The sequence below is a fragment of the Rhagoletis pomonella genome, unplaced genomic scaffold (assembly GCF_013731165.1).
Source record: "Rhagoletis pomonella isolate Grant_MI unplaced genomic scaffold, Rhpom_1.0 Rhpom_scaffold_00003, whole genome shotgun sequence".
NCBI classification, from domain to species: domain Eukaryota; kingdom Metazoa; phylum Arthropoda; class Insecta; order Diptera; family Tephritidae; genus Rhagoletis; species Rhagoletis pomonella.
Window position 1 is genome coordinate 78,899,827 of NW_023458557.1, and position 15,083 is coordinate 78,914,909.

A 15,083-nucleotide genomic window follows, 5' to 3' on the forward strand; every position below is an offset into this window, starting at 1 on the left:
ATGTAGTTGATTCTGCTCTCCAACATACGATAGAGGCATTAGATGTATCACTCCTCATCATAAAATAAATTGTCGTTTGCAGATAATAAATATCAACAGTGTCGAGATGGTAGCACCATTTACAGGGCAATTCTGGCAACTGCCTTTCAACTCACCACAGCCTTTCGAAAGACAAAAGTCTTTCGTAAGACAGTTGTCAATTGGTACTGTCTTGAAAGCTCTTTACTGTTTTTCGAAAGACTAATTGAAAGCTCAGCTAACGAGGGTGTCTTGGCGTTTGCTATTCGCCTTTTAGCATACATTTTTTTAAATTGTAAATTAAATCAAAAAAATAAAGAAAGTTAGATAAAAGGTTTCTAAAAATTCAATTAAACTAAAAAATATTTAAAAATAAAAAGTCGCAAAAATTAAATAAAAAAATGTGGACTAAAAAAAAACAAAAAAAATCGGTACGCCAGGGCTCGAACTAGGATTTCACGATTGGCACGGCTATGCCTTGCCCACTCGGCCACTGCGACTAATTTATATACAAGCGCTTTCTCTCAAAATAGCCCCTGCAGTGAAAACCCAAACCAGTTAGAAAAAATACTAGTTCATAAACTAGTATGTGCCTTCCAGTTCGACATTTTCGAAGAACTTAAGCGTTCAGCGACATCTGCCTTTGAATTGCCAAAGCCTAAAATAAAACGCAATTAATTGCTTTTCTTACAAATGTCGGCTGTGGCGTCACGTGAAGACTACTGGTTCTGGTTCTGGGATCGCAGGTTCGAGGCCGCTTGGAGATGGTTAAGATTTTTAAAGTTAGATCAATGTAAGTAGGAATAATTATTTCAATTTAAATATAAATAACAAACTTAAGAATCAAGTTGCATTATAAAAAAAAAGGAAACAATTATATGGGAAGAAATACTTGTGCCATAAAAAAATAGATAAAAAAATTTTTTTTTTTTAAATTAAATTTAGGAATAACAAAAAAAAACCTAAATCAAAAAAATATATATAGGAGCAATATTATAAAAAAAAATAAGTTAAAAAATTTTCCCTGCGCCAGGGCTTGAACCTGGTACCTCAGGCATACTACGCGAGTGCTTTGCTCTGTCGGCCATTGCGACTGTTGGAGCGCCGCGAGCAAAAAGGCATACTTATGCTTTTCATGGGGGATGAATTGGCAGACTATCTCATAAACTGGTATGATGCTACTAGTATTTCTACTAGTAGATGCTGATACATAGCCTGACAATTGACATCTCGTAGGACATTGCAATGTTAAAAATACCAGTCGCTAACATTGAAAAAGGATAGAACTTGAATTAGTTGGGCTGAAACGCAAACCGGTAGAATTCTAGTTCACAACTAGTAGCTTTCCCTGCAGGGAGCTTTTCAACACGAGTGGTGAATGAGAAAGATTTTTTTCGAAGACGTTTTCTGCTAGAATAGCAAAAGTCTTTCGAACGATCTTGCCATCCGTCCTTCAATTGTCTTACGAAAGACTTTTTACTATCTTAGCCAAAATTGCCCTGTTAGATGAGCAGGAACCGGCCGAGTTATTCTAACTCTTCGAGCTGCCATCTCAATCATGTTGGCCATTTCAAGTGTACAATTAAATCTCTTGCTGAGGTTTAGTAAAGTTCTTGCTATACGATTTTTATTACACTTAAAAGGAATTCATACCAAGTACCCGCATTTTCCAATCGACCCTCGTGTATTCCAAAAAAATATTCAAGTGGCTTCTTTGTGGCTTGATTTTCTATTACTCTCATAACTAAATTACATTCACACATTATTAATTTCTACATTATTTTGCGATTTCTAAGGGTTCTCCTTTCCATATTGCTAAAAAAAAAAACACATATGTACCGATATGAACATATTGGCATGCCATACAAACATACATATGTACATCCATATATTGCCTTTAAGCAATTTTATTAGCGCAAAATAGTATGTATGAAATTAATTAGCAATTCTCCTTACTGTGCGAAGCAAATCAAGGGAAGTGCCAGGAAATTAATAGCTGTTGTCGATATAACCTCATTAAGAGGTCATTATTGTTTAGATCTCTGTTGGGTAAAAAATATACAAATATGGAGACATACATACATACATACATACATAAATACATACAAATTGCCTGGCTCACCAATTCGCGCAAATAGAATTTTATCCAGAAAATTTGAAAATTTTTGATTACGCAAATGATTATTTAGTAGTAGTCATGGACACGCAAGAGTGAATCATTCGCACAAAAAGGAAATCTGACGTGCGCGTAAATGCACATTCAATCTGACGTACTATGGAAATTTAATTTACATTTATTTTTTCTCTCTTGTGGGTATGTATTTAGTATTTGTCTTAAATTTATAAACATTTAAATCTAAACAAAATCGTTTTATGAATAATACAAATCCATCATCGGACAGCTCAAAAATGGACATATGTAACTAAACAAGCATAGAAGCGATATTTCCTCAAATTATACATACATTCGGTAGTAGTCGCATTAACCCATTCTGATTCCGGATGCGGTTCAATCAAATCTGACCTTATTTAAATCGTCGGACAGTCGGTGATTGGAGTATCTATCATTCTACAGTGGGCTGCCAATCGTTTCGCAGCACTTTTGTGACAGACATAAAACTAGTCGTACTAAAATATACTCTATCACAATGCTTTTCTTTCTCTTTGTACGCTGTGAGAACGCTTTTCCCTATGGAACATACGTAACTATACGTAAGGACAAAATCGGACAAAAACCATGGGCTCCACCGACGTAACTGTTATTTCAAAAAACTCAAAGCTAGCAATATTTTTTGGTCGAGATCGGTCAAGTAGTTTCTGAGATACGCGTATATCATATATGTAAGTGGGCGGTGCCACCCCCATTTTTCTAAAATTTCTTGAAAAACCACTTTTTTGCTAAAGAGCGAATGTATATATCAATTTTGAATAAATATTGATGAACTCTTTAGTCACACTGCTCAAAAAATCTGAAATTCCGGTACATACACACACATATTAATTGAAGGCCGTATTTAAGAAAAGTCGCCTAAATTCGACAATTTTTATGCGATTGCAATACATGAGATATCATTTTATTTGAAAATAGATTTAATTTTAGATAGTACTCCATATTTTGAAATTCTAGGAATTATCGGTGGTCAAAATTTAAAAAATATGAGAGAAATATGGGTCTTTTTTTAATTTACCCGATAAAAAATCCCAACAAGCCTAGTCCGACAATAGATTATTATACATATACAATTTCAAAGGCCTATATATCCTCTGCTCATATCATATTCGATCTTTGAAATCGAATCAAAAATAGTCATTCAAAAACTGGAAATTTACAAAATCCTTTTTTCTGACCTAAATCGACAGGTGACCTTTAAAAAATTTATAAAAATAGGCAATAATATTTCTCATAAAAACGAATAAAATTAGGGGGTAGGGTCTTGAAATTTCCAAAAAAAAAAAGCATTTTCGATGGAAACCCTAATGTATATATTCGTGAAGAATGCTGTAGAAAAATATTCCGCGCCAATATTTTATTAATTTTAAGTAATATGACTTTTAAGTTAGGGCGTGCGAGTAAACGCGTAAGCGGACTGTGTATGAAGCGACTGGACGTATACGTAAATTTTCATTCAAATACAATTTCGTGATGGAATCTTGTTCTTTATGCAAAACTAAAAATAATCATTGTCTAGGATAAGTGTGCCACCATTTTCGACCAAAAACAAGTTTTTGTCGAAAAGTGTAACAACTCCCCTGCAGGAAATATATCTAACTATAAGCTAACTTTAAGTTGATTAGGAAGGAGCTAAAAGTCACTTATTATCTGTATATTTTCTTTGACAAAAGCTAACTATATTTATATGGCGATGGCCGCGAAATAGTCAAGGGTGATTTACCTCTGCATTAGATGTAAATAGTCAAGGGTGGTTACCTCTGCATTTGATGTAACTAACTTGTAACTAGCTACTTTTTGACATAAAATATTAATAGGAAAAATAAAATATTTTTTTTATATTTTTTTATTTTTATTTACTTTATTTATTTTATTACATTTCATATTTGTTTCCATGTTCTGCTGTAGGTGGTCCCATATTCGAGCTTCGTCAGACATAACTTCAAAATGATAATATGAAATTTTGATCTTCCTTTTATTTGTCCTCAATTCGAAAAAGTATTTGCGAAGTGCAGGATATTTAAATAGAAACGTGTTTAAAGAAAACAATCTCGAGCTTTACTCCTGCATTATTTGTCAACTAGTTTCAAGTTAGCTTTTTGTAGCTAACTACAAGTTATATATTTTATAGAAATCCCGCAAAAAAGCTAACTACAAGTGGGCTATTTTTTATCAATTGGTAATTTTTTTCTGCAGAGTCGTGATATTTTTTCGCATACATACATATGTACTTATGTTTATGTATGCTGTATGCGGGTGACGGTTTGGAATCAGGTTCCAAAAAAGCTTTGATGTCTAGTCAGCACAGCTGAGAACATTCTTTTCTTTTACTGAATTCTTCAAAAACCGCTTAGGCAGTTATTGCTCCTATTAAAACGGCTGAAATGAAATTAAGAGGTCTTATAACAGCTGCGTTGATCAATAGTGGGAGCGTGGTAGGCAAGTTTTATTTTTTTGCAACTCTCTCCATTGAAACTTTTGCGGGTTTTTGAGGGACCTATAAAAAATAGTTAATTTCAAAAAAAATATTAAATGAAAAACAGGGTAGTATTACTGGAAGTTTCTTGAAGAGTAACGGAGTTTTCGGATCGAAAAATATTGATTTTCAAGAGTTCTATACTATTTCTACGAAATTTTTTATTTTTTTTTTGATTTAAAATGCATGGAAAGTTTTGAACGCTTTGGGCGACCTCTAACTATTTGTCGATAAAAAAAACAGGTTTTTTTTCGGTATAGAACAAAATATCGACTTTACTTCTTTTTTACCACCCAAAAGTACCTTAATCGAAAAGGACAGGTAATTCCGCCGGCTTCTTGAAAAGAGCATCTGATATTATTCTTAAAGTATATGGAAAATTAATTTCCTTCAATGGGTTAAACAAATTCACACGCAAATCCGCCACACAACAGGGGGCATTGCCCACGCACAAATCCCCTGTACTTTGTTGTAGGCGTGCCAATATGTTACAAACATAAAACACTTTTCGAATCATTCATTACCTATTCACACACATATTTAGAGCATGTGTTTGAAGGTGAATTGTTTTGAAAATTTGATACGGGAAAATGTACGAGTACCTACGGGTTATAAAAACCAAATCATTCGGCGCGTGTGCTCGGCGCAAGTGCATCGTTCGAAAGAATCGAACGGTGTGCTGAAAGACGAGTTTATTGCACTGTATGTACTTGTATGTAAATGAATACCAAAAATTTGAAATCGCAAAATTTTCACAAAATATTCAAAGCGTGCGATACGTTCAAAATTGCATATTTCGAAAGGTATGTATTTATTTGAATGGAAAAATCTTATAAAAATAAATAACTAGATCGCCAAACTAAAACAATGAACGTTGCGACGTTGTCAGCGTGTTTCACATCAAAGTCAGGGGCAGCTCGAATGAAAAGTGAATATCTTAATTTGCTATATGAATATTGAATTTTCTAAAGCGACGAAAAAATAATTGCGATTTGTGTGTGTGATTTATGTGCGGTCAATATCAGTCGTTTATCGCGTGGATTTGCGAAAACTTTAGAAGACGGCAGTCTCGCGTCGTAATAAAACGATTGCACTGACGTGATGCCGTTGTGGTGACATTGATGTGATGTGATGCGAGGCGCTGCGATGCGATGTGATGTGATGTGATGTGATGTGATGTGATGTGATGTGGCTGAGTAGATGTGAGTGTATATACATATGTATATGCGCATAGGCGTAGTGTGATTTGTTGCTTGATGTCGTCCATAAACAAGTGCTGGTCCTGGTGTGTGCACGTTGACTGTGACTTTGTGACCCTGAAATTTGACAGCATTTAATGCTTGTTGATGCGCTTTTATGAGTGTGGGTGTGTGTGTGTGTGTGTGTGTGTGTTTAAGTAACTCAAGACTAAATAAACAAAAGGCAGATTTTTAAAGAAAACTCATTTATGTACACATATTCCATTTCGTTGTATGTATGTATACTTTATTGACTAGTTTAGTTTTAGAAAATATAAATTGAACATTTTTACTCATACAAACATAAATAGTACAAATACAGTATAGTTAGTATAATGTTTTAAAAATACGGTAGACTGCGACGTACATACATACATACATAAACAATGAGACAATAGACAATTGGTTAGGCGGCAAAATGTAGGAAGCAACACAATTTATAAATAAATAAAAAATATAATTTAAAAATCATTACTTTTGTATGTAGAAATAATATATTCGAACGCTTGCAGCCCACAACATCGGTTTATCGCTTTATCGTTGGATCAGTTGGGTGTCTGGCTTCAGCAGCTTGGTGCACACTTTTAAATCATTTCCAGTGGAATATTGTTTTTGATAACCTGTGGATGAAGTACAACAATGGGTAAGTGAAAAATTCACGGCTTTGGTTTAAATACTATGCTAACATCCGCATAATTGAGCATGCGAAATTGCATAATTTTTGTTTAATTATGCAGGAGATCTAATTAACCGGAACTCTCTCAGTAGAGAAATTCGGGTTTGAGTTAGCAGTTTTGGATTTAGGTGAGTTCTTTATCAAATAATTCAAAAAATGGGTTGGCTTGCGCTCTTTTTTCACAAAAAAAAAACTTAAGAAAACCGTAGTAGAAAGCAGCGTACCAAATTTCTGAAGAACTGCGTACTGCTTAAAGGAAATTTGACATAAAAAATTATTTTCGCAGGTTCTTCATTTTTGTTTTTTATATGGATTTTTTGCTTTTCTTGAGAGCTGGATACTAAGCTTTACAAGCAAGCACACAAGTTCGCCGTACACCCCCGAGTCTAAAGTACTTTTGCAAGGAAATTTCGAAAACCATTTTAGATGTGTAAACATTTTTGCTTTCGGTCAACCGTCATGCGTAAACAAAGACGTATTTAGAAGAAGCAAAAACGAAAAAAAAAATGTAATCCACTGTTCTAGCAACATTGCTTGTTGATATTTTTGGCACTAGTTTAGGTCCAGTTCGGGCCTATTTAGCTCAGCACTTTTTGGAAAAAATTTCGGGTCTAGTTGGAGACTAGTTTAGGACTTTTCGAGGCCTATTTCGGTAAAAAAAAAGTGGTAGATCTCAGATTTTGGATCACACTTAGTACAAAAATTTAAAAAATTCTACAAGGTATCACCTAAATTGCAAACTTTTTAATTAGACTCTAAAAAAATCAATTTTATTATAACAAACTGCAAGATTGAAGTTGCTAAAAATTCCGTTGAGTTTTGGCGATTTTTTTCCATGACAGTGTAAAGCAGGTCTTTCCATATCAAGATATTTTTAGAACACACATTTTTTTGCAACCTTGCAGAGTGCTGCCTGCTTTTCTTTTTATCTCATCACGATGCAGCGAACAAATGTGGCACGTTACAGAAACCGCTACTTGGGATTTGCCGATTATGAAAATTCTCAAGTAAATGTAAACAACGCCTCAGAAGCTTTCGATGCACGGAAACTTGCTAATACTTTCATATAAATCGCCGTTTTTTAACCTTCTTGCTATTAATTCTTTTTTATAAATCATATATTTTAAAATTTAACATAATGACGATTCCTGTCGAAAAATTTATTATTGAGAAAATTTGCTATTTTACAGTTTATTTTATCCTCCCATTCGGCTTTGTTTACTTGAGAAATTTCATCGCCGCCGGGAATGCGGAATCTTGTATTATATTATTCTTTTTACCATATAGTGTTTAGTGTTGGACAATTTTGGCTCTTAAAATTAAGAAAATTATGTCGAGCAAAAATAAAACTAGGAACTCAAAAATGCGAATATGAGGTAGATTTCAGACCTTGTGTGGTAAATGTGGTAGATGCTCAAAAAAGTCGCAGATCTACCACAATGTGGTAGAAGTCCGATCACTGGGCCTAACATGCTTACTAGAGAAAAGTGCTATCTCTCATAGTCGGTGAAAAAACAAAAAGCCGCAATTAACTAAAAATCCAGAATTTACTCTTTGGTTGATTATGATGCATTTAATATAATTATAAGTCCCCACAAAGGTTGCTGCAATAAAAAAATTTAATTATTTAAGGCTTTTTTGCATTTCTATAATAAGGTGACGAAGTGTATGTATATTAGGGTGGTCCTTAAAAGTAGGGAGCAAATTTTCACATCAGATTTCCTAAGCCTCAACCCCTACGTCGATGCTACTATAGTCAAAAATATCACATAAAAATTTTGGTCCCGATTGGAGAGGGTTAAAACGTGTCGCACAGGGGGCAAAGTTCAGATTCCTTTATGGAGATTAAAAAAATTAAAGTTATAATTTTTTTCGTCTATTTACTACCCAAATTCGATGCTATCATTGCCGAAGATATCACATATAAATTTTGGTCCCGATTGAAGTCGGTTAAGGTGTGTCGTATAGGAGTCAGAGTTCAGATTACAATACGACGACGTCTTAACGGACTTCAATCGGGACTAAAATTCATATCTGATATCCTCGACTTTAGTATTAGCCGTGTTTTATTTGTCTAGAAATTTAAGCTATTAGCTTATTTTGTATGGAGGACATACCCAACATAATTATATTGGCTTATGAAAAGCTATCTTGGCTTGTATATTGAACAAGAGGCATTGCCATTCAGCATCAGAAATTTTTTCCTTCAGCCAATCAGAAAGAGGCAAAAACTTACTTTGACACTATTTGCAGTTAAACAACTGTCAAAATTAGGCTAACATAGGAAATAAGCTAATTTCGTTTTATTTGACCAAAATTTAGCTATTTGCTTGTGATGGTTGAATCAAACGTGCCTATTATCGATTTTGGGCATTAAATGAGTCTATAGAGGCATCTGGTCTTTGACCCCTTTGCGACACGCCTTAACCGTCTCCAATGGGGCCAAAAATTTATACGTGATATCTATGAAAGTGGTGTTACCGATTGAAGGGGCGAGACTGAAAAAGATCGTTCATTCGACCTTAAGGACCACTCTAATTACAACAAGCAAAAAATTATAGCCACACCACATTTTGACAAGTTTTAACATATAATTTTTTTTTTTGTTATTAACTTTTGGTTATTTTTATATAAAAATATAGTTCGTTCTTTAACAAAACCCGTGTAAATCCAAGTTTCAAGCTTTGTGCAAAAGTAAAAAAAAAAAATCAACAAACTTTCGTAAAAATGTCGAGCATTCTAAGTAGATTTCCAAGAAGTATTTTGACTATGTAAGTTTGTAGCCCATTTGATTCTAGTAAAATAAAATACAAGTTTCAAATGGCTAAAAACTATCATTTATGTTTAGACTTTTTTGTCCCATTTTCTTCCATATAAAAAATATTATTTTTATATGGAAGAAAACCGTTCGGCACAAAAAAAGAATTCAGTGGGCTACAAAACTCCACACTCATAATCTTTCTAGGAAATCTATTTGATAAAGCTCGAAATTTTTATGAAAGTTTGTTGAATCTTGAATCGAAAAAGTTACCAAATCGAAAAATATGTTACCAAATAACCAAATTTGATAAATAAAGAAAAAAATTACCAATTTTGGTAAAAAATTACCAAAGCGGCAACGCTGCACCTGACTGAAACACATCCTTTCATGTAGATTTTTTGATGCGGAATTTAAATCCGGCCGCAGATTTGCTTAAAGTGCCAAAAACTCGGCTTTTAGCGATATTTGAGATTATGTTATGAAAACAAGTTTTTTTTTTCTCATTTCTACTTAAGCTATTATTTGATACTACTCTATCTCTTTAAAATTCATTTTCGTTTGTTATGACTCGATTTTTTCTTTTCGAGATTTACCAGCTTTAATGTGCAGTAAACTACAACAGCGATGATGACTTATACGACTGGTATATCTCGAGAAAAAAAATCTAATCGCAACAAATGATTTAAGCAGAAAGAAGTTTGTTCTTCTCATAATATAGTCTCAAAATTCTGAAAACACGATCCATTCAGCTAAAAATTTTGACAAGAAGCGATATTTTTAAACAAGCAAAAAAAATAAATAATAAGGAAGGTTATTTAATTTAGCTCAAGACCCCGGGAAAGCGTACCGCAACCCACAGTTTGAAAACCATTGCCCTAGATGATAACGACGACGTCGTCGGGGCTGGGAAAGTTAAGAATACCAGCTCGCGGAGGAGTTTAATTTCGGTGTTGGGTTCGTGGTGGGTCAGAGACGTAATTGTCAAGTATTGTCGTTAACCGAAGTATACGAGCATCTCGCCGAAATCTGCATCAAAGTGAGATTTTAAAACAGGTACACAGTGGGAAATATCGGAAAAAATTCTAGCCCCGGCGCTATTATAAACGTTTGGGTGTATTTTTTTTTTAATTTTTTTTAAATACCTTTTAGTTTCATGATCCAGATGAGATAGAACTTATCAACCTCACCTCAAGAAAAAAAAAAAATTCTCTGACCGGGATTGGTGAAACAATGAAGCTATTCATGTGGTTCCCTGATTTACGCTTTTTTATCAGTGAGTAGTGAGGCTTTTTTTGTGCGGTGAGGTTGATGAGAATTTTTTCCGATATTTCACACTGTGGGATGCCCCGATGGAACAGAAGAACGAGACGACCAAATGCCAACCGTCAAGCCATAAAAAACGTGCTAGGAGACTACAATTTCATGTAGGGCTAGATGTGACTTTTGGCTTAACGGTCGAAAAATTAGCCTCCACAACGAAACTTGCGCGTTGTGTTTCAAATGAACCAAGATCGAAGAAAATTGCAATCAAAAAATTCGGCTTTCATTGCAGTGCTTTTGGCGAAGTCTGCAATAGAGCGATAGAGGCTAGCAAAGATCGAAAATTCTCCTTCTTTACGCACAAGAAGGGCGCCGAAAATACTGCCAGGAAATTTGAGACTTACAGAAGGTATTAAACGAAGGGGGGGAAATGCTTCAAGATAAGAAAAGCCAACTGGTAACTGTCGCCTGGAGCAGGCATAGCTTATGAAGAGCTGGGTCGTAATGATTCCTTTAGGAATTAAATTACTCCCAATTACAGATTACAAGGAATTGTAATTAGGAATCAATTCCTTTAGTCCACAGCAAAGGAATCGATTACTTTTTCAATTCCTTGAAGTAATTTCAAATGTAATTTTATTTTTTTTCTTTAATTCCATTACAAGGAATTTCATATTGTAATTGGAATAAATTACGTGCTAGTAATGTAGTTTATTTCCAATTCCTTTGAAAGGAATTGAAAATGTAATTGATTTTATTTCAATTCCATTACCTGGAATTGCAAGAGTACTTTAGTTTTTTCAATTACTCAAAGGAATTGTAAAAGTAATCGAGAAACTGAAAGTTCATTCACGAATGTACAATGTGGAATTTTTGTTGTGGTCAAAAATTAAAATCGAAAGCAGACATTGGAAATCTTCTATGTATATCTATATATATAAAAATGTTGTGTTCGTATGTCACGGTCATCAAAACCCAAGAACGCCTGAACCGATTTGAATAATATTTTTTACCAGAACCAATGGTTTCGCATAAATTTTGAGGGTTGCCACCTATTTTAAAATTTTTAAACCCAATTATATTGATAAAATTAATGAATTTTTACAATATGGGTATCAAGTTAAAGAGGTTTAAGAAAGTTAACTGCTGGAAGTATTTTTGACGAGGGTTGCCAGCTATTTGAAAATTTAAACTCAGTCAAATTGATAAAATAAATGAAATATTGCCATGTGGGTGTCAAACTAAAGAGTTTTAAGAAGGCTTACTGCCGAAAATATGTTTGAGGAGGGTTGCCATCTGTTTGAAAATTTACCTAAATTACATTGATAAAATAAATAAAATATTCCAATATGGGTATCAAATTAAAGAGGTTTAAGAAAGATAACAGTTGGAAATATTTTTGAGGGGGGCTGCCACCTATTTGGAAATTGTAACTCAGTTAAATTGATAAAATAAATGAAATGTTGGCAAGTGGGTGTCAAACTAAAGAGTTTTAAAAAGGTTTACAGTCTAGCATGAACACTTCCAGAAATATGCAATATGAAAAGTTGGATTTATATGGGAGGTGCCACGCCCCATTCTCCAACCACACAACTTTTCTCCATGAGTATGGAATTGGTTTTATATATTCATATATCACCGTACCCAGTTCTAGTCCTCTACAACAAATATATGCAGTTTGAAAAACTCGGTTTGTATGGGAGGTGCCACGTCCCCTTTCTATAATAATAATAATAGATTGGCGCTTACACATATGTTAGTGTTTGCGAACAGAAAAAAACGGAAAAAAATCAATTACATTTTCAGTTCCTTTCAAAGGAATTGGAAAAAATTACATTTTCAATTCCTTTCAAAGGAATTGATATAAAAGAAATTACATTACTAGCACGTAATTTATTCCAATTACAATATGAAATTCCTTGTAATGGAATTAAAGAAAAAAACAATTCCATTTGAAATTACTTCAAGGAATTGATAAAGTAATCGATTCCTTTGCTGTGAACTAAAGGAATTGAATCCTAATTACAATTACTGAGGAATGTAATTGTAATTGTAATGTAATTGCATTTACCCAGCTCTGTATATACCTTGCTGAAGAGTCACTCTTTCCTCAGGTTATACAATCTAGATGCCTATAATGGTGATTTCTTAGAATAACTGCTAGTGGCAAGTTTAGATGATCTTTCTGATGATATCAACTGCTATTATTTTAAAGCTTTGAATTTGAATACTTAAACAAATTTTCCTTCGCAGACTTAAATTAGGGATACGAATTCCCTTACAAACATTGATTACTATTTTAAATAAGTTCATTGCAATATACATACATATGCACATTAGCCTGTATCGGAAAAACTGTCGCAATACATCCCCGAGTCTGAAGTACTTTTGCAAGGCAATTTTTTTTTTAGCCGAACGAAGGGTCCTTTTTTTAATTTTTCGTCATATCATTTTCATTTGTAGCCGGGTTTTAAAGTACGGTAAAGCGATGTTCTTGTCGAGAAGAAAATTTTTTTGTTCCAAATTTCATTGATCTCGAGTATCCCGTTCTAGTACTTACCCACCAGACCTCAGTACCTACCACCGCAACGTACCTCCCTGCTGCCAGTAAATCACCTCAAGCTCACCAAACATCATTAAACTTTCGCTAAGATAGTATTTTAATTATTCCTGTAGAACTATTTAAAAGAAAAATATTGCCGAATGTTATCGAAAAAATATTTTTTTTCCCGAATTTGCTTTGCAAAAAAACTACTTTAGACTTAGAGGTGTACGTCAACCTATTTTTTGTTTGCTAGTAAGGTGGTATGGTCTAATGTACATACATATTATATGAATCTTACTTACCTCTGCACACATTCCTTTATAGATTTCATCTGTGTCCCAGGGACCTCTTTCCGGCAGTTTTATATCTCGTCTCCTCAATTCTTGCACACAATCGGTCAAATCGAATATGGGCAGTGGATCAATGCGAGCCTTAGCCACCTTTGCGGTCAAATACTCAACGTAATGTGTGCTGAAAAGATCAATAGAAAAAATTCAGGTGAGTTCAGACATAGAAATTGTATGAGTTACATAAATCTACATGCACGTATACTTATAAATTAGAGCTAAGGATTAGGGTTGCTTCGCACACTCACCGACATAGTCCGGCATGCTTATTGGGCACTTCGCCATTGCATACTGTGTCCACCAGTCCAGTGGGTGTCTCCTTTTGCAAGGCAATTGGGCAACGCGCCATCTTCGGCGATGATGTTGATGCTTCCTCTGAGTCTGCATTAGGCTGCTCTCTAGGGTCTTCATCATAGGTCACATTATTCTGTTTAAGCAACATTTGCAATTGTATTGGCAACTTGTCGCGCAAATAGAAGAGACAATTGCGCGGATGATGCGCATGCAGGCCCAATTTGGCGCAGTAGGAGGAAATAGTGCATTTGGCGCCCATCATGAAAGGTTTGCCACAACCATAGCAAAACTCGTACTTGCATTGAGTGCAAGTGAAATGCATACAACCGCCTCTGAAAGCAGACAAGAAAGAAAAGGGTTTTGCAATTTTTTTTTTTGTGTTTTGTAGCGGCATATCACTCCACTAACCTGGCCAGCGAGTATCTGAATTTGCACTTCGGACAGTCGATGCCGTGTTGCGCCAAATGCTCTTGCACGCCTTGTGCCTGCACTTCGGGATCATTTGCCTCCTTCCATTCTTTGAATTGCTCGCACGTTATGCCCTCGTGTTGTTTCTCCCACTGCGCGTGAAATATCAAAAAGGAAATAAGAGTAGACACACACTTTTTTACAAACCTTTCCGCTCACACTTACCGCCTTCCGACACTGCGCGCACGTCACAGAACCGCAGTCTGGACAAATCAGGCGCTTCTGCTTGGGACGCGCAAAGAAACCCGATGAGCACTGTATGCACCACTTGAAATTGGGGTCTTGCAGTAGAGTGCGATCTCTAAGCTTGCGTTGAAATAGCTCATGCACTTCGGCATCTAAAATACTCTTGAGAAAGATGTCTAAATTTGAGAAATACTCCAAATTTTCATCCTCATGCTCGTTGTGTCCATGCAGTTCGGGCAGTTTGCAGAACGGACAAGTGCAATCGTTAATGCTGCGATCGGTTATCTAATTCGGTAGAAGAAATAGTGTACATACATGTGAGTTTGAAGAAGCGTACAGCTATCGATTACTTCACCCACCTGCACTGTAAAATATGTTTTGGCGCATTGCTTGCAACATTTATGCGTGCATTTGAGCATTGAAACAATCTGATTCATCGGATAAGTGCCCATGCAGAGTTCGCATTCCTGCTGTAGCATTGAAATGGCTTGATCGAGGTCACTACACTCCTTGGCCGCCCACAGTGAAACGTCCTGTTGAAAGCGCATGTGAATCAGCGCAGCAGCAATTTGTGCCTCGCCGATGCTTGCAACTAGCTTTTCGTCCACGAATTTTTGCACAAGTACCTGTAAACGGGAGACGGA

The 15,083-nt window shown here is 35.1% G+C and overlaps 1 protein-coding gene across 1 annotated transcript in view; it reads right to left on the reverse strand.

The window, feature by feature from the left end:
- Positions 1–5,835: 5,835 nt before the first annotated feature.
- The window catches only part of LOC118735595 (E3 ubiquitin-protein ligase lubel), a 129,755-nt gene continuing 120,507 nt past the window's right edge, over positions 5,836–15,083 (reverse strand). Inside the window, exons 15-21 of the mRNA XM_036465428.1 lie at positions 14,799–15,065; positions 14,419–14,724; positions 14,194–14,345; positions 13,740–14,117; positions 13,447–13,615; positions 6,378–6,522; positions 5,836–5,980 (exon numbers count right to left, since the gene is read on the reverse strand). Of these exons, the coding sequence (XP_036321321.1) occupies positions 6,487–6,522; positions 13,447–13,615; positions 13,740–14,117; positions 14,194–14,345; positions 14,419–14,724; positions 14,799–15,065 (1,308 nt within the window). The 3' untranslated portion in view covers positions 5,836–5,980; positions 6,378–6,486. The remainder of the gene's footprint in view (positions 5,981–6,377; positions 6,523–13,446; positions 13,616–13,739; positions 14,118–14,193; positions 14,346–14,418; positions 14,725–14,798; positions 15,066–15,083) is intronic.